Source organism: Poecile atricapillus, chromosome 2 (genome assembly GCF_030490865.1).
Source record: "Poecile atricapillus isolate bPoeAtr1 chromosome 2, bPoeAtr1.hap1, whole genome shotgun sequence".
Classification (NCBI taxonomy): domain Eukaryota; kingdom Metazoa; phylum Chordata; class Aves; order Passeriformes; family Paridae; genus Poecile; species Poecile atricapillus.
In genome coordinates, this window is record NC_081250.1 from 1,251,968 (window position 1) to 1,274,564 (window position 22,597).

A 22,597-nucleotide genomic window follows, 5' to 3' on the forward strand; every position below is an offset into this window, starting at 1 on the left:
GGGGGGTCCCAGCGTGTCCCCGTGGATGGGCGGTGGCAGCTGAACCCCTCGGGGTCCCCGCCCTGGGAGCCCCTTGGCTGGGCTTGGGGGGAATTTGGGATTTGAGGGTCCCTTGGCTGGGCTTGGGGGGAATTTGGGATTTGGGGGCCCCTTGGCTGGGCTTGGGGGGAATTTAGGATTTGGGGGCCCCTTGGCTGGGCTCGGGGGGGATTTGGGATCCCCTTGGCCGGGCTCGGGGGGGATTTGGGATCCCCTTGGCCGGGCTCGGGCGGGATTTGGGAGCCCCTTGGCCGGGCTCGGGGGGGATTTGGGAGCCCCTTGGCCGGGCTTGGGGGTAATTTGGGATTTGGGATCCCCTTGGCTGGGCTTGGGGGTAATTTGGGATTTGGGGGCCCCTTGGCCGGGCTCGGGGGGGATTTGGGGACCCCTTGGCCGGGCTCGGGGGGGATTTGGGGGCCAGGACCCCTCGGTGGTGACACGTTGCCCGTGTCAGGGTGGTGCCCGCGGGGTTGCACAACCCCGACCTTGCCCCATCGCTGTTGCCCAAGGCTGAGGGTGCCCCCCGGGTCCCCCGAACCGTCACCCCACACACGTCCGACCCCAAATCTCTTTATTCCCGCTCCGTTGGAGACAGGGGGTGGCGGGATGGTCCCCGCAGGGACGCGCTGGGAGGGGCCCGAGGCCGCGGGGGGGGGCCCGAGGATGATGATGAGGAGGGTGAAGAGGATGATGATGAGGATGAGTGACCTGGGCTGGTGCCAGGGGAGCGGGGCTGGGCGCTGTCACCGGGCTGCTGCAGGGACAAATAAAGGGGGGGGGTTTTCATTCCAGAGCCAAAAGCACCCCCCGAAGTGAGGGGCACACGAGTCCCACCCCCAGGATGCGCTCCCGGAGCCCCTCACCGGCTCCCGGCCGCACTCCACCATCGACAGCGGCACGTCGGGCAGGAAGGTGAACACGGACACCTGGGCCGAGCAGCGCTGCACCTGGGGACAGAGCGGCCTCAGCACCCCGGGGACCCCCCCCGAACCCCCCCCTGCCTTTGGGGGTCCCGCCCCACGCTCACCCTGCCCGGCCGGCCCCGGCAGCCGCGGGGCTCCGGGGCGCCCTTGGGGCAGGGCGGCTGCCGGGCCGTGAAGTTGATGCTGAAGTGCGTCCCCCAGTCGAAGCTCTGCCGGGAGAAAAGCCCCGCACGGGGATGGGTGCCGGAGCCGGCAGCACCTCCCGCAGCCGCAGCCCTTTTTCCTACCGTCCTGGCGACTCCCAGCAGCCGCAGCAGCCGCAGCTCCTGCCCGTGTGTCTCCAGCACGGAGCGCGCCAGCTCCCGGGGCGCGGGCACGGCAGCGGGCACAGCCCGGGGAACGGCCCGGGGCACGGTCCGGGGAACAGCCCGGGGAACAGCCCGGGGAACAGCCCGGGGCACGGTCCGGGGCACGGCCGAGGGCACGGTCCGGGGCAGGGCAGCGGCCGCCGCCAGCAGCAGCGCCGCCAGCAGCAGCCGCTCCATGCGGGCGGCACCGCCGGGAATGAAGCGGCGGCTCGGGAGCGGCTCCGGGCTCCGGCTCGGGGCCCCCGGCTCCGGCTCCAGGATAAACAGCGGCCCCCGTGCCGCGGGAAGGGATCGGGTTGCCGGTGTTTGCCTTGGCTCGGTGCCGCGGGGGAGCGAGCCTGGACCCGCAGGAGATGCGGCGATGCTGGAGCTCGGCGGGGCCGATCCCCTCCGGGGCCCCTTCCCTGGTTCTGCTCCCGGCTCCAGCCCAGATCCTGCTCCTCCCGAGCCGGGAGCCACAGCATCCTGCTGGTTCCCACTGACACAAGAACCAGGAGCCCCCTCCCCTCTCCCGGTTTCTTTACATCATTTTGGGTTTTTTAAGTCCCTCTCACCCTGCTCAGATTCATCCAGCGCCCAGGTTTTGCCGAGGACTACACCATGTGGGTCCTGCTCTCCCAGTTTGCCTTCCCTGGGTGAGTGGGTCTCGTTTCCCCAAAATTCAGTATTTTCCTGCTGCCTTTGGAGCTCCCCTTTCTCTTTGCTTCATCCACAATGGAAAAGCAAAGAAATCCCTAGGGAAGGAATCCCAGAGGCCATCGGCAGCCCTGGCCTCAGGGGAGCTGCTGCTATTCCAAAGGTATTTATTCCAATATTCCCATTCTTACGGACACAAGCCCCAGGTGGGAGGGAGGAGAGCAGCTCACCAGAGCCCATGAAGAACATTGGGATGGGAGAAGAGAAGATGCCACGGGCAACAATTTCATTCTGATCCAAGTATTCGTGGTTTTTTTTTTTTTGGGTTTTTTTTTTTTTTTTTTGGTTTTTTTTTGTTTTCATTTTAAAGTCTGAGCAGCACAGAAAAGTCCAAAGGATTCCCGTTCCTGGGAAGCCAGCAGTGGATAGATGTGGGAGAAACGGATATGTACTGATAGATCACATTTATACCCAGATATGCTCATTATAGACCCTAAAATATACACAGTACCCCAATATTGACATCCACATGTACAGCCAGAGTCAATCCCAGGGATGCTGGGAGCAGGAACGGAGACAGGAGCGGGGTTGGGGGGCACATCCCGCTCCTCCCAGCCCCTCGGAACGCCGGGATGGACACGGAGTGGGGGAGATCCCAAATCCCTCGCAGCCAGGAGCAGGTTCCTGCTGCCTGCCCGGAGGAGGTATGGCTGTGCCCAGGGTGGCACGGGAAGAGCCGGGCACGGAGAGCTCCGGAGGGATCGTGGATCACGGATCATGCAGGAGAGGAGCTGAAGGGCTGATGCAGGGAAGATGCTGCCAGGCAGCTCTTTGGCTCTGCCAGCATTCCAAAGTTTCCTGGCACAACACCCATGGCAAAGAACTTTCCCAGCAGAGCACGACAAACTTGCGACGTATTTTCCTTGCCTCTCCTAAAATATCCCAGCCTTTCTGCTCCAGCTGCTTCTTAGGCTTGGAAAACACCTCGATATTTAATTTAAAGGACATCCTGATAGTCTGTTTCCCATTTTGAAACCCTCAGGCTGTTGCCTGCAGTCGTTTCCATCCATCCTTCTCCAGAGCTTGCCCAAATGATCCTGGTTTAACGGAACTTTTCCTCTTCCTGGTTTCTCCATCCTGTGGCTCTTGTGGAGAAGTTTTCCACATCAAGCTGAGGAAAGCACGAGGAACTGGGGGTGTCTTGTGTAAGAAGTTCCCGGAGGCCACAGCTCCACGTTTGTCCTGGTTGGAGACCCCCCTGTGCGACCAGGACCCCCCAAATCGCTGCTGACACCCCTGGCAGGGGGGGCTCAAGGTGGTTTTGCTGCTCCCACAAGGTGCAGGTGGATTTTCCAGGTCTTCCATGTGGCAGTTTTTATGTTACAATGAAGCCTGGCACCTTCCCCCAGCCCACAACGGCGCTTCCCAAAGACGCAACCGCTGAGGGATGGATGGATGATGGATGGATGGATGGATGGATGGATGGATGGATGGACAGATGGATGGACAGATGGATGGATGAGCTCGGCCTCAGCTCTGGGGGAGGCCTCGACATCTTAGCTTGCACATAAACTCACCACATTTGACCTTTCAGGACCTTCAACCCAAAAAATTACGTGTGGGGATCACTCCCTCAAGTTCCTCAGCGTTCGGATGGAGCACCTGGAAATCCTGGCACGCTCGTCGCCGACGAGACGCCCCCAAAATCCCCCGGCGAGGCTCAGATGGTGAGCAGCGGCACGCAGCCCACGCCCACCCCGCCCTCGTGGCACACCATGGGCGCCATGAACGTCCAGCGGTTGGTCTCGGGGTCGTACATCTCCACCGAGCTGAGGTTGGACTGTCCATCGTAGCCGCCCACGGCGTAGAGCCGGCCGCAGTTGGCCACGAGGGACACGCGGCTGCGCCGGGTGTTCATGGGCACGATCAGGTACCACTGGTCGGCCACGGAGCTGTAGACCTCGGCGGCGCTGAGGAAACCGGAGCCGTCGTAGCCGCCGCACACGAACATTCGGCTGCCCAGCGCGGCTGCGCCGTGCCGGCACCGCTTGTTCAGCATGGGCGACACCGCGTGCCAGCTGGAGGTGTGCGGGTTGTAGTATTCCACCTGCCGGGGAGCACGGCTGCAGTTAGGGATGATGCTGCCCTGGGAATTGTCCTGGGATGGTGACCCTGCTGGGGCATCTCCAAGCTGGTGACGGGACAGGGAGAGGCTTCCCAGGGAAGGGAAGGGAGTTGGGGAAGGGAAGGGAGTTAGGGAAGGGAAGGGAGTTGGGGAAGGGTCTCAGCAGGAGGAGCGGCTGAGAGGACTGAACTGCCCTCAGTTAAAAGTTCAGCTGCTATGGGATTGTGCCTGAAGGGTTTGGGTTGGAAGAAACCTTAAAGCTCATCCAGTGCCATGGGCAGGGTCACCTTCCACTACCCCAGGTGCTCCAAGCCCTGTTCAGCCTGGCCTTGGGAAGGGATCCAGGGGCAGCCACAGCTGGGAATTCTTTCCCAGTATCCCACCTAAATCTCCCCTCCTTCTGCTTAAAACCATTCTGTGTCCTGTCCCTCCATCCCTTGTCCCTCTGCAGCTCTCCTGGAGCCCCTTTAGGCCCTGGAAGGGGCTCTGAGCTCTCTCTGGAGCCTTCTCTGCCAGCCTGTCTCCATATCCCAGGGGCTCCAGCCCTCAGAACACCCCCAGTGGATAAACGAGTCACTTCTGCTCCACCTCAGGGTTTTCTGTTACGGGTGGAAGTGACACAATTTGGTGGCACAACCGCTCGGGGCTGTCTGGATGCACAGGGAAAGGTCACAGAACCTTCCAGCCCCAACCTGAGGTGCAGGGGATGAGCCCTGCCCAGAGCCTTACGCTGTTGAAGATCTGGAGCCCGTCGTGCCCTCCGGACACGTAGATCCGTCCCTCGAACACGGTGACCCCGGCAGCGCTGCGGTTGGAGCTCATGGGGGTCACTGCTGTCCACCTGGGAGGGAGAGGGGAGAGCTCAGCAACACTCCCACAGATTATTCCATGATTTCCTACTCCTGGATTCCCCCTCATTCAAAGCATTCTCACAGCCCACATGCCCGGCGGTGCCAGGACACGGAACACCGGAGGGGAAACTCCTGGAAAAGTTCTGGGACATGAAAGGCTCTTACTGTAGGAATCCAGAAATGGAGAGACATTTCTCTGTTCTCTTCTCCAAAACAGTATCAATCCTATTTGCTATTGACAGAAAGGCTTCCAAATATCCCTGGGTAAACCAGGATTTATAAAAAATTAAGCAAAAAGTAGTAAAATGTTTAGTATGCCACTGAGGTGAAAAATATAGATTTTAGAGGGGTTTAATACATGGGGTAAAGATGGAGGAAAAATGGTGTGGTTTTTAGCTCTTCCTTCTTCTCCATGATTCTGCAGTTTTTGGGAGCACAAAGGATGATTGGTTTAGAGTTAGTTGCAGTTTTAATTACGTAAGTAGATATAGAAAACTTATTTGTTAAAATATAAAAGCAGTACACGTGTCTGTAGTTAATAGGGTAAAAATAGAAATAAAGGTGAAGCAGCCACGTGGTTTGGGGCCATCAGAGCAAAATGAGCCAGGTTGTGGTGAACTGAGCTTGTGTAGAAAGTCTGGAGAGACCTGCCAAGTTTTGTAATGACCTTCTAATAAACATGAGAAACAAGATTCTAACGAGCTCGGGAGTTTTCTTCAAACCCAGAGAACTGAGATAAGCAGGGCTCCCCACGAGGGAGGATCCCAAAAGAGCTCAGCCCAGAGGGGACTGAGAAATCCAGGAGGAAAGAAGAATATAGAAATAAAAGAATAAGAGAAGACACACTTACTTGTTTGTTTCTGGAGAGTAGGACTCCACCGAGTTGAGGGATGAGTTTCCATCGTACCCACCGCACACGTAGATCTGCCCATCCAGCACCACCGTCCCCATGGCGCTGCAAGGAACAGCAGGAGCCCGTGAGGTGGCTGCAGGTGCTGCCACCCTGTCCCCAACGTTGTGACCCCGCACGGTCTGCCCGTGTCATCCCCAGCAAACCGCCTGGATTCACCCCCAAACTGCTCAGTGCCGCCTGAACTCTGAGCTGGAAAAGGGGAAAGGTGCTCATGGCAGGAGCAGCTCGGATCCTGGGTTTGGATTTGGGCCCCTCACAACAAAAAGAGATATTGAGGGGCTGGAGTATGTCCAGAGAAAGGAATGGAGCTGGGGAAGGGGCTGGAGCAGCAGGAGTGGCTGAGAATCCTGGTGAGGAGCACAAACACAGCTCGGGCCAGGGCTGGACAACCCTTTCCAGCAGGAATTTTCCCTGTATCCAACCTGAACTCCCCTGGCCCAGCCTGAGGCCATTTCCCCTTGTCCTGTCCCTGCTCCCTGACAGCAGAGCCCAACCCCCACCTGGCTGCACCAAAAACTAAACCAGGAAACCCCAGCTGCTCCCACACTGCCCCACATCTCCTCTCCCATTTCTCCCTCCCCACACACAACACATCCTGCATCACCTACCACACCCAACCTCCTTTATCCCTGCTTTTCCAGAAATCTCTTCCCAGCCAGCTGTACCTCCTTTTACTGTTCATGCTTTCCACTTTGGACCAGGAATCACTGTCAGGGTTGTAAACCTCCACGGTGCTGAGTCTCAGCTGGCCGTCGTAGCCGCCGATGGCGTAGAGCAGCCCGTTGACCACGGCCACGCCGACGCGGCTCCGCGCCGTGGCCATGGGCTGGCACTTCTCCCAGCGGTTGGCAATGGGGTCAAACACCTCCACCACGTTCAGAGAGTCGCCTGCATAGAAATTTGCTACTCAAATTAAAAGAGGGAGACCTGATGAAGCCCTGGGATAGTGAGGGGGGAGGGTAGAGGGTGCTGTTGTGTGTCTAAAGGTGGGGCTGGCTTGGGAAATTTGCGTGTTTTTCTTTGGGGAAAAAAAAAGGAATGGGAACCTCATGAGGTTCAACAAAGTGCAAAGTGCTGTACTTGGGTCAGGGGAAGAAATTCTTCCCTGTGAGGGTGGGCAGGCCCTGGAATGGGGTGCTCAGAGAAGGTGTGGCTGCCCCTGGATCCCTGGAAGTGCCCAAGGCCAGTTTGGAGCAGCCTGGGACAGTGGAAGGTGTGGAATGGGATGATCCTTACGGTCCCTTCCAACCCAGACCATTCTGGGATTCTCTGTCCTGGGCTCTCACATCCTATTCTCAGCCTGCCTGCTCCCACAGAGACATTTCCCATATCCCTGCTCACCCACAGAGATCCTGCTCTGAACAATTCCCGTTGTTCCCACACACAAAAAGATCAGGGAACGTTTCTGAGCTCTCCCGTGCTCTGCACAAGGAGCCTCGGCGAGTTCCCTCTGTACGTGTGGAACCTGCGCTGTCCTCCAAGGGGCAGCAGAGACCTGCGAGTCCCGTCTGTGCTGTCGCTGCTTCCCGGGAGCGCAGCTCCTCCCTAAAAGCTTTTCCCCGGTCACTTTCTGTTCCCTTTTCACGCCGTGGTGAGGCTGATGTCAAAGTCTTGTGATTCCACAACATTGTGGAGATCCCTACAAGTCCTGCTCGGGCCTCCAGGCAAGGACACCATCCTCAAAGTGGATTATGTCATAAAAAAGCCTCACCCGGGCAGGATTTCAGATGGGAGATGTTAAATTACGGGCACGACCACCCCGAAGGTTTCACCAGAAGGGTCAAAGGGCTGCGTGGAGGAGGAGAAACCTCTCCACGCTTCCACAGGAGGGAATTCCAGCATCCCAGCACCCCACCCAGCCCCTGGTGGTCTTTCCACTGCAAGGTACCTGCTGAGTTGAGTCCCCCCACGGCGTAAATCAGCCCCGCGATGGATGTGCAGCACCGCGGCCGCGTCTTGAACGCCGGCAGGTGCGGCCGGCGCTCCGGCATCAGGTGGTAATCCTTGGCTTCGTCAACCAGATCCCTGAAATCATGGAATCATTGAAGGGGAGATCTGTCTGGAGTCTGAAGGGTGTGACTTTGCCACGCTGCTGACTGGGTGGCCAGGCCTCACCTGCACTTGTGGCAGCAGCGCACCAGGTCGTCCTGCTGCACGCGGTCCGTGAGGAACTGCGGCCGGCACAGGGGCAGCCGGATTTTGGAGAGCAGCTCGGGCAGGAAGGATTCCCTCTGGTCTCTGTCGTACCGGATCCAGGCCAGGGCAGCTTCAAACACCTGCCAGGAGACAGAGGTGGGAAGTTGGAGTTTTTGGGAGTTTTGCAAGTGGATGGGAATGAAATGGAATGAGATCTTGGAATGGTTTGGGTGGGAAGGGATCTTCAGGATCATCCAGTGCCATGGCAGGGACACCTTCCACTGTCCCAGGCTGCTCCAGACTGGCCTTGGGCACTGCCAGGGATCCAGGGGCAGCCACAGCTGCTCTGGGAATTCCATCCCAGCCAGGAATTCCTTCCCAATATCCCATCCAAGCAGTGGGAGCCATTCCCTGTGTCCTGTCCCTCCATCCCTTGTCCCCAGTCCCTCTCCAGCTCTCCTGGAGCCCCTTCAGGCCCTGCAAGGGGCTCTGAGCTCTCCCTGGAGCTTCTCCTCTCCAGGGGAACATTCCCAGCTCTCCCAGCCTGGCTCCATGCAGGTTTCTTTCCCTGCCTCCCACAATCCCGATCTGTCCTGTGGGATGGGACATTCAGCACAGAAGTTTGCAGGGAGACGAGGGAGCTGCAAGGAGGATTTTGTCAGAGGAGGTGGCACAGAGCACAAAACTGTGTTTATTTAGTGACAGAAATCTGTAAACTGGGAAAGAAGACTGGGAATGGTGCTGGATCCACCTGTTCATTTTGGACAGCTAAACTGGAGACCCCTGGGGCTGAGCTGGTCCCTCCAGGCTCCATCCCAGACTCTGGAAGGGACAGAGCTCTCTGAACCCCACTGGATGACTCCCAGCTACAAAAGGATCCCTGAACCCTGGTCCCACTTTAATTTGGAACACACATTCCTGGGTCCACAGCACTCCCCATTAAAGTTACTGCAGCCTTTACAACTGACCACAACAAAATCATCGAGTCATTCTTGCACAGTGGCATCTGGAGTCTCTCCCAACACAATTCCCAAACTTTCCAGTGCAAAAATGCTTCTCCAACAGCACTGCAGGGATTAAACACCCCAAACCAACTTTCTTCCCCTCTACAGGGTGCTACTGGAATTCCTGAAGAGTGGGGCTGGCAGGTGAAATGTCCCCAGGATGGATTCTTTTGGGTCCTACCTGCTCTGGGGAAAACAGAGGGAGGAATTCTTGGTATGACACAGGAATGTGGCTGGAATGTGAGGCAGGTTCCCCTCCCTCTCTAAGCCTGATTAAAGAAGCAGATTTTTACCCTACAAGGAGAAGCTGGAGGTCTGCTCTGCCTTTGTCACCTCCTCAGGAACAGCAGGACAGATTTCCAGGCTCAAGGACAAGCTCTGCTTTCCCTGCCCATGGATTCTCAAGGCTGTGGAAACACCCTAAACTCTTCTCCACTCCCCCAAACTCCCTGTCAGGAGCGTGCAGCCAGGTGGGATTCCAGCTCTTTCCTCAGGGAACAAGGGACAGGAGGAGAGGAAACAGCCTCATGTTGTCCCAGCGGAGGTTTAGGCAGGAATTTGGAAAAATTCCTTCCTGGGAAGGGCTGTCCAGACCTGGCCCAGCTGCTCAGGGCAGGGGTGGAGTCCCCATCCCTGCAGGGATTTAAAAGCCCTGTGGATGTGACACTTGGGGACAGGGTTGGGGGTGGCCTTGGCAGTGCTGGGGGAAGTGTTGATGATCTCTGAGGGCTTTTCCAACCTCAGCGATTCTGTGATCCTAAAAAAGCCCTGCTCCTTGTTTCTTTAAGAACAAGTCAGTCTGGAGTAGGCACAGGAAACCATCACAGCTCTGTGCAGCACCTCTGAGTGTCCCCAGTGCCAGGATAGCTCAGCCTCACTCAGCCCAGCAATAGGATCATTCCCATTCCCAGTCCCATTTCCAGTCCCATTCCCACTCCCAAGCAGCATGAAACCCCTCAAGGTCAAACACCAGGTCCCCACCTGCTCCTCGGATTTGACGTTGAGCTCATCCCTGGAGACGAGCTCCAGGACATCCTCGAAGGGCAGGCCCAGGAACTCCTCGGACATGGAGACCTCCACGAAGTGCTGGTGGATGAAGCTGTTGGCGGCGTCGTAGAGCACCGTGCACATCATGGTCTCGGCAAACTGCCGCACACCCAGGCAGTTCTTGGGATGAAGCCTGGAAAAGGGGAGGAGGAGAGCAATGGGAATGTCAGGTTAATGGGAGAGCAGCTGTGGCTGCCCCTGGATCCCCGGCAGTGCCCAAGGCCAGGCTGGACACTGGGGCTTGGAGCAGCCTGGGACAGAGGGAGGTGTCCCTGCCATGGCAGAGGGTGGGAATGGGATGGGCTTTGTGGTCTTTTCCAACCCAAACCATCCCAGGATTGTGGGAAGCCTTGGAGGACAATGCAGTGAAAGATGTGTCCTCTCCAGTGATGGCTGATTCCAGCTCACCCAGGAACTGATCTGCTCTGGGAGCTCCAGGAGAATCCAAGGCAGAGCCAGAGGATGGAAAACACAAATGTCCCCTTGTCTCAAAGAGGATTTGGATAGATCCAGGTGGCTCTGGGAGCATCCACAGCTTCCCTGGGCACCCTGTACCAGAGCCCCCTCACCCTCCCAGCTAGCAATTCCTTCCCAATATCCCACCCAACCAGTGGGAGCCATTCCCTGTGTCCTGTCCCTCCATCCCTTGTCCCCAGTCCCTCTCCAGCTCTCCTGGAGCCCCTTCAGGCCCTGCAAGGGGCTCTGAGCTCTCCCTGGAGCTTCTCCTCTCCAGGGGAACATTCCCAGCTCTCCCAGCCCTGGAGCAGCTCCGGGGCCTCCTCTGGATCTCTCTGGCAGCTCCAGGTCCCTCCTGAGCTGTTGAGTGGGGATCTGTCACATGAGGGTGACTCCAAGGGCTCCCACAGGATTTGGTTACAACCCAGGTGCCTAAAAATCTCCCAATTCTCAACTCCACTCAAGAAGGAGAGCTCAGTGGCCATGTCCCAGCTCTCCAGGGTGGCCAGAATCCACTCATTTTTTGGCTTGTGAACCAAACTGGCAGCTGGACTTCCCTGAGCACACCTGGTGGATTTGGGAGAATTTTGGTGGCCAATCCCTGTATTTGGTGGCTGTTTTTGACATCACACCATGGAATGCCCTGAGCAGCTACAAAGAAGCCAGGCTGGGAAAACTGAACACCTCAGACCCCCTGGCACAGCTGAGAATCCATGTGGAATGTGGACAAAGACTATCCCAGCCTTCCACTTCCAGACCATGCTGCAGGAACAGCCTCACAGCCAAGCAGCAGCGAGGAAATTGAAAAACCTGGGACTAATTTAGGGCTCTGCCAGAGTTTCCTGTGCAGCTCCTGGGCTGAGGTGCTGTGTTCCTCCTCTTTAGCATGCACGGCAGCAGGAAGGGCAATTCCTGCCAGGATGGGCTCTCAGAAAGGGAAAACTCCTCAGTTTTGCTCTGGGTGTTGATTCCTGTGGCTGGCCAAGGTCTTTCACTGTGTCCACATAAAGGAGGGATCAGTTATTCTGCAGGGAATGGGAACGGTAGGAGAAGGGGGAATGGCTTCCCACTGCCAGGGGGCAGGGATGGATGGGATATTGGGAAAGAATTCCTGCCTGGGAGAGTGGTGAGGCCCTGGGATGGAATTTCCAGAGAAGCTGTGGATGCCCTGGATCCCTGGAAGTATCCAAGGCTTGGACCAAGCTGGGACAGTGGGAGGTGTCCCTGCCATGGCAGGCCTGGAATGGGATGGACTTTAAGGACTTTAAGGTCCCTTCCAACCCATTTTATGTTCCATAACTCCACAAATGCCAAATTTCGGGATTCACACTCCTCATCCTGCTACAAGGACACATCCTCGTGCTTTCTTCAGCTTGATGTGGAAAACTTCTCCACAAGAGCCACAGGATGGAGAAACCAGGAAGAGGAAAAGTTCCATTAAACCAGGATCATTTGGGCAAGATCTGGAGAAGGATGGATGGAAATGACTGCAGGCAACAGCCTGAGGGTTTCAAAATGGGAAACAGACTATCAGGATGTCCTTTAAATTAAATATCGAGGTGTTTTCCAAGCCTAAGAAGCAGCTGGAGCAGAAAGGCTGGGATATTTTAGGAGAGGCAAGGAAAATACGTCGCAAGTTTGTTGTGCTCTGCTGAGAAAGTTCTTTGCCATGGGTGTTGTGCCAGGAAACTTTGGAATGCTGGCAGAGCCAAAGAGCTGCCTGGCAGCATCTTCCCTGCATCAGCCCTTCAGCTCCTCTCCTGCATGATCCGTGATCCCTCCGGAGCTCTCCGTGCCCGGCTCTTCCCGTGCCACCCTGGGCAGGCAGCAGGAACCTGCTCCCAAGCTGGACACGGGTGACTGAACCTCTCTGCTGCTGTTGGGGAGCAGCTGGAATCCCCCTGGAATTCCCTCAGGATCCCCCCATCCCACTCACCTCTCCCTGAGGAAGGTGCAACACGCGTCCTTGATGTTCTGCAGCTGCAGGAAACTCGCCCCCATGAGCAGGGACTGCACGTTCTGCTGGTCTATGGCCAGGTGCCCGTTGTAGGCGAAGTTGATCAGAGCCTCCAGCGCACTAAAAACAGGGAGAAAGGGCAGCAAATCCAGGGAATTCCAGCTCTGAGCCTTGCAGAGAGCTCTGGTGATTATTCCTGAGGGATTTTACCTGGGATCCATGCCCTGCATGACGATCTCATCCTGCTTGCACTCCATCATGTCGTTGGTGAACATGGCGTGGAAATAAGGGATGGAAGCTGCCAGAACGATCCGGTGAGCGCTGAACTTGTGGTCCCCGACCTGAACCGGGGAGAACAGGGAGGAAAAAAAGGAAATCAGCACCTGCAGCATCCAAATTTTGCCATAAAGCACATGTTGCCATGAAGAAAAATCGCCTTAAATCAATTTATTCTGAAAAAATGAATGGGGAGATGCATCAGATCCGAGCTAAAAGCTCTGTAGGAAGAAAACCTTGGGAGATGCCTAAAAATAAACACAAAAAATGGGAATTTTCCCCCTTATTCCCTGTGATCTGCCATGGGGATTTCACAAAAATCAAGGCTGCTGATTTTGGCCATCTTTCATTTCAAATGGCCACAACTTTGTGTTTTAAGAACTCACTTTCCATTCTGAAAATTTGTCAGAAGTACCAGTGGAGAGGTGCTTTGTAGGGATTTCATCCTTTTAATAAGAGGAAAAAATATTTGGACGCAGTTTTCTATTTATGTTTATTCTGCAGGGGTTTTTAAATTATTATTTATTATTATTTAATTAAGTAACTCATTTTTATATAGTTTTTACAGACTTAGTGATTAACTCGAATTGGCTGGCAGGTTTTATTTTTTTATTTTATTTTTAATTATTTTGGTTAAAATGAACCCAAAATTTAACTAATTTATTGATTAAAATGTGTTTTTGTGTGTACATGTTGAGACTATTCTTAAATTGTTTACATCTTTACTGATTTATATGGGGTAGATTTATTGTTTATGTTGGAGCAAACAGTTTTTTTACTAAAACAGGTTTTTGTGCTAAGTGCTTCTTATTATTTTGATTTTTTCTTATGGGAACTGACAAGCCAGCTGTTAGTTTAGCTAGAGCAGCAGGGCTTAAACTATATTTAATATTTTATATATTAATAAATATGTAATAATAATAATAATAAAAATATATTTAGATCTTAATATATTTTCGATTTTTATTTATAGATTTTATTTATATTTTATATGTATTATTATTTTAATTATATATATTTTAGTTATATTTATATCTTAATAGATTTTAGATTTTAGATTTTTATTCATAGATTTTATTTATATTTTATATATATTATTATTTTAATTATATATATTTTAGTCATATTTTATTTATATATCTTTGTTTATATATATTTATATAGATAAAAAAAATATATAGTTATATATATTATTATTTTATAGAATATATATTTATTTATATTTTTGTTTATATATTTATGTAGCTAAATAAAAATATATTTATATATTACTATTTTATATTATATATATTATTTATCTATTATGTATATATTTTTGTTTATATCTATTTATATATATAAATAAAAATATATATTTATGCATATATTATTATTTTATATTATTTATATTTTACTTATATATTTTTGTTTATATACAAGTATATAGATAAAAATATATATTTATATATTATATATATTTATAGATATTTTATTTATATTTTATTTTTATATTTTGATTTATATTTTAATATATTTTGTATTTTTATTTCTCTCATAATATCTTTACCTGTATGTAACACAAGTCATGTCTTTGCTCTGATTACTTCTCTCAGAGCTTTTTTCCCCAATTTCCACATCAATCTGACTCATCTCAGCTTCTCTTTTTTCCTCATTTAAACAAAAATTTCCTGTCAGAGTTTTATGGGAAAAAGCAGCTGGCACAGCAGGGCCCTTCCCTCCAGGTTATCCAAGGAGTTCTGCTCTTCTCCTCTGCAAAATCCTCACCCCCGTCATCTCCAGAGGAAACAGGAATGCTGTTTGGATCCAGGAATTCCAGGACTCCCAGCAGTGCCTCCTGTCTCCCTCAGACCCAGAAATCACAAACTTGCTGGGGGTTTAGAAAGCAGAATTCCTGCCAGGTGTTAAAAAAAAAGGGACTTTTGGAGAGCCTGGTCTCTGTCCTGAGCAGCTCAACTGTGCCTGAATCCCTTTCCATCTGTCCTCTGTGCCTGGATTATGCTGCAGAAATCCTGGATTCTCCTGGATTTTGCAGCATTCCTGATTCCCAGAGTGAAATCAGGAAGTGACGGGGTCGGGATTGTGACAGCTGATGGGAAAAAAACCCTTCCCATTTATATCTGTGTGTGACTTTGAGGGATGAAGGGCTGGACCAATCCCTTCTCCTAACCCAAAACCACATGGAAAACATCCCAGAGGCTCCAAGGCTTGAGATATCTGCAGAATCTAAACCAAGAAAACCATAAAACCCTAAATCTAAACCATCTAAAACCCTAAACCAAGACACACTGCCAGGCTCCTCCTGGTGGGACGGGGAATCTCTGGGAAAAGGAGTCAGGATCTGGCCCTGGAGAGGATGGAATGGTGGCAGAGCAGGTTCCCACCCTGGCTGAGCTTTAAAAATACAAAAATACAGCAAATTCCATAAGGAAAGGCCACAAAGGGAAGCAATTCCAGAACCTGAGAGCTGACAGCCTCTCCCCACATGAGAAATCCCAATATGAGGGTCTGTGCTGCTGGAAAATCCCTTCCCAGGTGTCTCAAACATCCCAAAACACAGAAAAACTCCAGTTTTCCTCTTGCTGTTTCTGAAAGGTGAAAGAACAAGGCCTCCTCTTATCTCTAAAATTCTGTAAGGAATTCACTCCAGCTGGAAGAGCTCATTTGGTTTGTTTGGATCAGTGCTCCCATTCAGGCTGAGTGTGCAAGAAAAGCAACATTTTACTTGACTTTCATTTCCCCCCACGAAGCCCAAGTTGCCAAAAATCACAACTGTCCAAATCTCGCTTCAGTTTTTTAATAAATGGAAAGTGGTGCTAAAATTGACCAGGCGCCCCTTAAAGTGAAACACCTGCTTTAAATGCACCCAGCAACCTTCTATTTATAAGCAAAATTATCTTTATAGCTAAAGATAACAGGAATTTCAACACCAAGGTTATATTTATTCAAACCCCAAGCCTGAAGTGTGACCCAAGGAGGAGAAAAAGTAGGAGAAAAAAGCCCTTATTTCACCAAATAACTGTAAATTACAGAGCCCAGGTGGCAGCTCTGGGCCCCTCATGACAAAAGTGACATTGAGGAGCTGGAGGGTGTCCAGGAAAGGGAATGGAGCTGGGAATGGGCTGGAGAATTCCTGAGGGAGCTGGGAAGGGGCTGGAGAATTCCTGAGGGAGCTGGGAAGGGGCTGGAGAATTCCTGAGGGAGATGGGAAGGGGCTGGAGAATTCCTGAGGGAGCTGGGAAGGGGCTGGAGAATTCCTGAGGGAGCTGGGAAGGGGCTCAGCCCAGAGCAAAGGAGGCTCAGGGGGAATTTCTGGCTCTGCACAAGTCCCTGCCAGGAGGGGACAGCCGGGGGGATTTGCTCCCAGGGAACAGGAGGAGACAGAACGGCCTCAGGCTGGGCCAGGGATGTTCAGTTGGAAATTGGGAAAATTCCCTCCTGGAAAGGGTGGAAGGGACAGCCCAGGGCAGAGGTGGCTCCCCATCCCTGGCAGGATGTGACACCCATGTGGATGTGGCACTTGGGGACACGGTCAGGGGTGTCAGTGAGCCAAGAGGGCTTTTCCAACCTGAACCATTCCATGATTCCATGGCCCTGCCCAAGGGACATTGCAGGGATTCTCGGCTGTGACCCCACGAGGAGCCTCGGGATCTCCCACACACCTGGGCCTGGCAGGAAAAAACATTCCCAGTGATCCTGCAGGATTCCTGCTGGGATGAAATCATCACTGGGATGGGTCTGGGCAGTGCTGCCAGACCGGGAATGCTCCCTGTGAGCAGCCAGATCCACGGAGCAAAGAGCCCAGGGAATATTCCCTGGTGCTGGACAAGACAAAAGCTGGGATTCCTCCTGCCTGGAACTTGCTCCTGGCATGGTTGAGAGCCCTGGGGGAGATGGAGAACACAGGATTCATTCCATCAGCCCCCAGGGAACCACTGCATTTCCTGCTGCAGGCAAAGGATAAGATTTTCCTGTGGAATATGGAAAATCCTTCCAAGGATGAGCCCTCAGCACGTGTTCATCCAGCTCATCCTCAGATCCTCTTTCCCAAAGTGCTCCCTACCTCCAGCCCCCTTCCATGCCTAAATTAATGCACTTTCCTGATGGAGTCACTCTGGAGTCACCTCAGGACAAAGTGGGGAAGAGCTCATCCTCTTCCTGACACCATTTCAGAACGTTCTGTTTTACAATCTATAATTTTAGGTCCTCTGCTTTTAAGGCAAAAGATTGTGTTTTCCAGAAAAAGGAACTTTGCAAGCATCGCTCCTGACCCCAGGAATCCCAGAATTCCCTTCTGACGTGTCTCGGAGCGGGCACCAAAGGAATCTGCCCCCAGACACCCCCACAGCCCCAAATTCCAGGGACAGGGAGCCTTTCTCCCAAATGTTAACAAATTCCAGGGCACAAGGATCCTTTTTCCCAAGGAAAATGGTGTAGGTTGGGAGAAAGGCATTTCTTGTGCTCCTGACGTCACGGCCCTGCAGCGCTGAGAACTCGCTCAGTTTTGTGCTGCAGAGATTCCCAAAAATCCCAAAGCCATCCCTGCCCAGGGGATTTTGGCACTGAGGGCACGGAGGCTGAGCTGGTGCTGATCCCTCAGAGCCCCGCTGTGCCAGGAACAGGAAATGGGATGGACCCGGATCAGGACAATCCCAAACACAAATCCAGGCTGGGTGAACAATAAGGGAAGGATTTGGGGTTTTTGGGGGATGAGGAGCTCCACATTCCCTGGTCAGATCTCCCCTCTGTGCCCTGGGCTGATCCCCCAGTGGGGGCAGCAGGAAAAAGGGAATTCTGAATGGCTTCCCACTGCCAGAGGGCAGGGCTGGATGGGATTTTGGGAAGGAATTTTCGGCTGGGAGGCTGGGGAGGGGCTGGGATGGAATTCCCAGAGCAGCTGTGGCTGCCCTGGATCCCTGGAAGTGCCCAAGGCTGGGCTGGACATTGGGGCTTGGATGGTGGGAGGTGTCCCTGCCATGGCAGGGCTGGGAATGGGATGATCCTGAAGGTCTCTGCAGCACAAACCATTCCAGGATTCCATGAAAATGGTGACCAATTCCTTTGAAGCAGAGGACACATCCCCTCTGGATGTACAACAAAGCCACATTCCCTGAGAATTCGCTGCCAGCTCAGAGAAGCCCAGCTGCTTTTTGGAATTCCAGTCCCTCCATTTCCCACAGGGACAGGGAGCATCCTGAGGGGATCAGCTCCAGCCCTGCCCTACTCAACGCTCCTTCAGGGACAGCAAAAAGAAATTTTGTGTTCTCCTGGAAGTAAAAATCCTTATATTTTTTGTAAGGGAAGAGCTGATGGCAGCCAAGAGCTTGGGGGAATCATGTCCAGGCAGAATCCCAAATAATTCCTGCCTGTTAGTGACAAGGTTGGAATCACATCCTCATCCTTCTGCTCTCCTGTGTGCAATGGATCATCTGATTTTCCAATCTCTCCCATCAAACAGACATTCCCTCTCTTTCCAGGGCTGTTTTCCTGCAGGATCTCCCAAACACGCCCCAACATCTGCAGCACAGGCAAGGCACTGAGTTTCCAAGGATCCTGCTGGAATCAGGCAGCCTGAGCTGTCTGGAATTCCACTTATCCAGAGGCTCTGCATCAGCTCTCGGGGGTGCAACTGCTCCAGTTTGGGGGCTTTGGAGTCTGCTCTGGAAAAACTGGGATCAGGATGGGAGAGGAGCCACCAGGGCTCTGACCTGATGGTGATGTTGGGATTGAACACGAAGGAAATGTTGTACCCTCCCCACAGCTGGGAATTGTCTCAGTTTGCCAGGCCTGGGTTATATTTTAGGAGACTTTCCTAATTAGTCTTGGAGTTAGTCATGGAAAAATGGCATTGGAGTGGCTCAGATCCACAGGAGGAGTTGCAGCAGCAAGAGGAGCTCACACCAACTCCGCTCTCCAAGGATTTGGGATTGGATTTGGCACAAACCTTCCCTCTTGGCACAGTTTGGCCAGGATTTCTGGAGGTGCCAGCCTGGCACTTGGATCATTCTCCTCCAGCTGCAGCCAGCAGGAGCTAGGAAGGGATTCATTCCCTCTTCATTTGTAATGAAGGAATAGGATGGATCCTGGTTCCTGGAGCGGCACATTCCAGCAGCCTCTGATGTGTCCCCAGAGAGCACTCGGAGCTCTGGAGCACAGACAGCACATCCCAGAAAACAAAGCTGCCCAGGCTGCTTTCATCCTGCAAGGATGAAACAATCCCAGAAACAATGCTCAGGAAGAACACCAGCACTGAGGAGCTTCAGATCAGGATCTGCAGCTCAGGGAATAACGGCCCCAAACGCCGGCACTTGTCCCTGTGCTGGAATTCTTGGGGTTTAAATCCACCAAAAATAATGGGGAGAAGTTCTGAGGGAGGAATTCTGCCCCTTGGCTTGTCCATAGCTGGAGTTCAAAACCTCAAACCTCACCAAACTAAAAGGAAAAAGAAGGGCTCAGAAGCCTCACTTCTGCTTTCTCCAGGATTATTCCTCAAACCTCACCAAACTAAAAGGAAAAAGAAGGGCTCAGAAGCCTCACTTCTGCTCTCTCCAGGATTACCCCAGGCCTGGTGTTTCCCTGCCCCTGTTGGAACCTCCAGCATCTTTTCCATCACCACCAGAGCTGGATGAGGAGGAAAGCACAGCTTCACCTTCCAGAACATGACTGGGATGGGAATCATTTGGGGAAAAGGGTTTGGTTGGTTCTTTTGTGACCACACCAGTGCCCAGCCCGCTGATTCTTAGAGAAGAAAGCAGAAATTTGGCTTTCCTAAGGAAAATTCCTACTTTTTTTTTTCCAAAGGAAAAGGACTAACCACAGAATGAGGTGTGTCTCCTCCCTCCCTTCCTCCCTCCAGTCCATCCATGTGTGCTTCTAGCAAATGAATATTTAATTAAACATTTGGGAGAGGCTCCAAAGGGAGCTGTGAGGGAACATCAGGAGCAGCCCTGACCTGCAGCTGTTAAAGAGACAGAGAGAGAAAAGAACTTCCCAAATCCATGAGCTGGGAGCACATCAAGATCCAATTTCTGGGATGTCTGGAAGCTTTTTGGTTTAGAAAGTAGCAGGAGTGGAAAAAGAGGAATCAGTTCAGTGCAGTGGTGTGGGAGCACCAGGATGCAGCTGGGGGTTCCTCTGGGTTGGAATGTTTCTCAAAGCTTTGATCAGAGAATCCTGGAATGGTTTGGGTTGGGAAGGATCTTAAGGATCATCCAGTTCCATCCCATTCCATGGGCAGGGACACCTCCCACTGTCCCAGGCTGCTCCAGCCTGGCCTTGGGCACTGCCAGGGATCCAGGGGCAGCCCCAGCTGCTCTGGGAATTCCATCCCAGCCAGCAATTCCTTCCCAATATCCCATCCAAGCACTGGGAGCCATTCCCTGTGTCCTGTCCCTCCATCCCTTGTCCCCAGTCCCTCTCCAGCTCTCCTGGAGCCCCTTCAGGCCCTGCAAGGGGCTCTGAGCTCTCCCTGGAGCTTCTCCTCTCCAGGGGAACATTCCCAGCTCTCCCAGCCTGGCTCCAGCCCTGGAGCAGCTCTGTGACCTTCACATTCCTTCCTTAACTCTGGATAAGAATCATCCAAACTCTGTCCCTGCTGGAAACCCACCCTGGATTTACAGCAGGAAAATCTTCCCGAGCCTGGGCAGGGCAGAGACAGTTTGTGCTGGATGAGTTTGGGGTGACCCAGAGCCACCTCCAACCTCAAGCTGAGAAAAATTCCTGCTTAAAGCTCCAGCAGCTGGAGCAGCCAGCCTGTTCCTGGGAATGGGGAGGGAAGGCTTGGCTGCACGAATTCCATCACCACTGGAGACGAGGGCACTGGGAAAAGGGATGTCCAAGAGGCAGAAGCAGCACAAGGTGGGATGTTTCCACAGGATGACTCAAGGCCAGAGAGAAATCAAAGGAATGAAATGCTTGGAATTCCAAGCCCTGGGTGTAGGAGGGAAAGCTGGAATGTTCAAAACAATGTGGATAGAGGACTGACAATGGATCAGGGATGTGTCTTTGGGATTTTGGGAAGGAATTCTTCCCTGTGAGGATGGGTAGCCCTGGAATGGAGCTCCAGAGCAGCTGTGGCTGCCCCTGGATCCCTGGAAATGTCCAAGGCCAGGTTGGACAGGGCTTGGAGCAACCTGGGACAGTGGGAGGTGTCCCTGCCCGTGGAATGGGATGGAACTGGATGATCCTTAAGGTTCCTTCCATCCCAAACTGTTCTGTGATGGTTTTGATCTTTCCTAATGTATTTTAAAGCTCTGTAGGGATAAAGAGGATTTAAACAGCTCTTTGCTGTGGGAAATCCACAGAAATGGACAATTATTCACAGGAATTTTCGAAACAATGGTGAGGAATTTATCCAAGATAAGACTGGGATCATAAACCTCCTCCTATTGTCTCCTATTAGTGGGACTGCCAGGATCTGGTCATCTCCTGCCACACCAACATCCAGTTTAATCCTAGAAACACTACACTCTGCACCCCAAACCACAGAATTCCCCCAGCTTCCAGCCCAGATATCACCCTGCAGAAGGAACAACATCTTCCAAGGAGGATCCCAAGCCTCAATCCCTCAATCCTCGAGGGATGAAGCAGCCCCTATCTCCATGGAATGCTCCCCATCCCACATCCCGTCCCCGTGGCAGGCACAGCCCCCGCCGGCTCCTTCCCCTGGCAGGTTTCAGGGTGAGGAGGCTGCGAGCACCTTCCCGGTTAATTAAAGCGCCGAGTTAATTCTGCAGTGACTCAGAGCTGCGTGTGCCTCCCACCCCAGCAGCTCCTGCGAGTCTGCAATCCTGAGGGATTCCAGCAGCTCCTGCCTGCCACAGGACACTCTGCCAGCTCTCCCAGCCCTTCCCTGCAGAGCCAGGGACACAATCCCGAGGATTTACCACACTTGTCAATTCTATCTTTTTCGGTGCAAAGAAGCGGTGTTCCTATAAGGGAATGGTTTCCTTGGGAAAGGTATCCAGAGGTTGCTCAATAAACCTGGATCCACAGGCCCTCAGAGACCCTCCAAGGCTGGGAAGCTTCAAGAGCTGCTGACACCCCACTGAGGGGATCTGGGGGGGTCTCAGCTCTGCCTCTGCTGCCAAAGCCTTGGGAAAGGGGGACCTCAGCTCCTGCTCCTCTCCCCTTTATCCCCCACCAAAGGGGTCTCAGGGAACTCCAGCTGCCTCCTTCCCTCTGGAAAAGAGCCTGGGGGGTCCCTCAGCCCCTCCATGAAGGGTTGGGGTCCCTGCTCAGGGGTCTGGGGGTTCCTCAGGCCCCCCCTCCAGAAGGGGGCCCCCAGCAATGGGGGTGGTCCCTCAGCTCCCCCTTCTCAGGCTGGGGACCCTCAAAGGCTCTGGAGGTCCCTCAGCCCCCTTAGGAACCAGGGGGGTCCCTCAGCTCCCTCTTAAGGGCACTGGGGTGAGTCCCCTCAGCCCCAAACCCCGTCACCCCCTCAATGTCCCCTCAAGCACCGGGGTCCCCGCTCAGGAGCGAGGGGGAATCGAGGTCTCTCAGCCCCCTGAGGGATCGGGGTCCCTCATCCCCATCAGGGACCGGGGGGTTCCTCATTCTCCCTCAGGGCTCGAGGTGCCTCAGCCCCGCTCAGACCCCTCCGGGCTCGGCTGCTCCCTCGTCCCCCCCTCGCCCCCGGGGGCCGGGCCGCACCTTGAGCGTCACATCGCAGAGCTTTCCCTGCCGCCGGATCTCTCCCATCACTCCATAGCCGCGGCTGGGCAGGTCTCCCACCGAGAAATGCACCAGATCCTCGGGATCCAGCTCCGGATCCGCCGCCGCTTCCAGCATCGTCCCGGCCACTCCCGTCCCGCTGCCGTCCCGCTTCGCCCCCGCCGAGCGCTGGCCCCGCCCGGCCGCCGTATGCGGGG

The 22,597-nt window shown here is 53.4% G+C and overlaps 2 protein-coding genes across 5 annotated transcripts; both read right to left on the reverse strand.

Moving 5' to 3' along the window:
* Positions 1–440: 440 nt before the first annotated feature.
* LOC131575261 (cuticle collagen 34-like) lies at positions 441–2,329 on the reverse strand. Of its 3 annotated transcripts, XM_058830452.1 has the most exons (4): positions 1,250–2,304; positions 1,067–1,171; positions 903–986; positions 441–793 (listed from the first exon to the last, which is right to left on the reverse strand). In XM_058830452.1, the coding sequence occupies exons 1-4, from the start codon at positions 1,505–1,507 to the stop codon at positions 611–613; spliced, it is 630 nt and encodes a 209-aa protein (XP_058686435.1). In that variant the 5' UTR covers positions 1,508–2,304; the 3' UTR covers positions 441–610. The 3 variants fall into 3 exon arrangements, with proteins under 3 accessions (XP_058686435.1, XP_058686436.1, XP_058686434.1); XM_058830453.1 differs by having other exon boundaries at positions 903–1,171; positions 2,197–2,329; XM_058830451.1 differs by having other exon boundaries at positions 1,067–2,304.
* On the reverse strand, positions 2,299–22,578 carry KLHL18 (kelch like family member 18). 2 transcript variants are annotated; one of them, XM_058830447.1, is made up of 10 exons: positions 22,380–22,578; positions 12,666–12,796; positions 12,435–12,575; positions 9,977–10,175; positions 7,971–8,131; positions 7,744–7,880; positions 6,521–6,743; positions 5,793–5,897; positions 4,821–4,932; positions 2,299–4,073 (listed from the first exon to the last, which is right to left on the reverse strand). In XM_058830447.1, exons 1-10 carry the CDS (start codon positions 22,515–22,517, stop codon positions 3,687–3,689), a joined length of 1,734 nt encoding a protein of 577 aa, XP_058686430.1. In that variant the 5' UTR covers positions 22,518–22,578; the 3' UTR covers positions 2,299–3,686. The 2 variants fall into 2 exon arrangements, with proteins under 2 accessions (XP_058686430.1, XP_058686429.1); XM_058830446.1 differs by having other exon boundaries at positions 6,521–6,758.
* Positions 22,579–22,597: the final 19 nt, after the last annotated feature.

Excerpts from the sequence above, each read along its gene's own strand:
- LOC131575261 (XM_058830451.1), bottom strand. The coding sequence starts at position 1,507 with ATGGAGCGGCTGCTGCTGGCGGCGCTGCTGCTGGCGGCGGCCGCTGCC. Across the intron at positions 987-1,066 it reads GCCGGGGCCGGCCGGGCAGG|GTGCAGCGCTGCTCGGCCCA; the intron begins GTGAGCGTGGGG and ends CTCTGTCCCCAG. Across the intron at positions 794-902 it reads TGGAGTGCGGCCGGGAGCCG|CAGCCCGGTGACAGCGCCCA; the intron begins GTGAGGGGCTCC and ends TTGTCCCTGCAG.
- KLHL18 (XM_058830446.1), bottom strand. The coding sequence starts at position 22,517 with ATGCTGGAAGCGGCGGCGGATCCGGAGCTGGATCCCGAGGATCTGGTG. Across the intron at positions 8,132-9,976 it reads ACGTCAAATCCGAGGAGCAG|GTGTTTGAAGCTGCCCTGGC; the intron begins GTGGGGACCTGG and ends GTCTCCTGGCAG. Across the intron at positions 7,881-7,970 it reads CGCTGCTGCCACAAGTGCAG|GGATCTGGTTGACGAAGCCA; the intron begins GTGAGGCCTGGC and ends CCATGATTTCAG.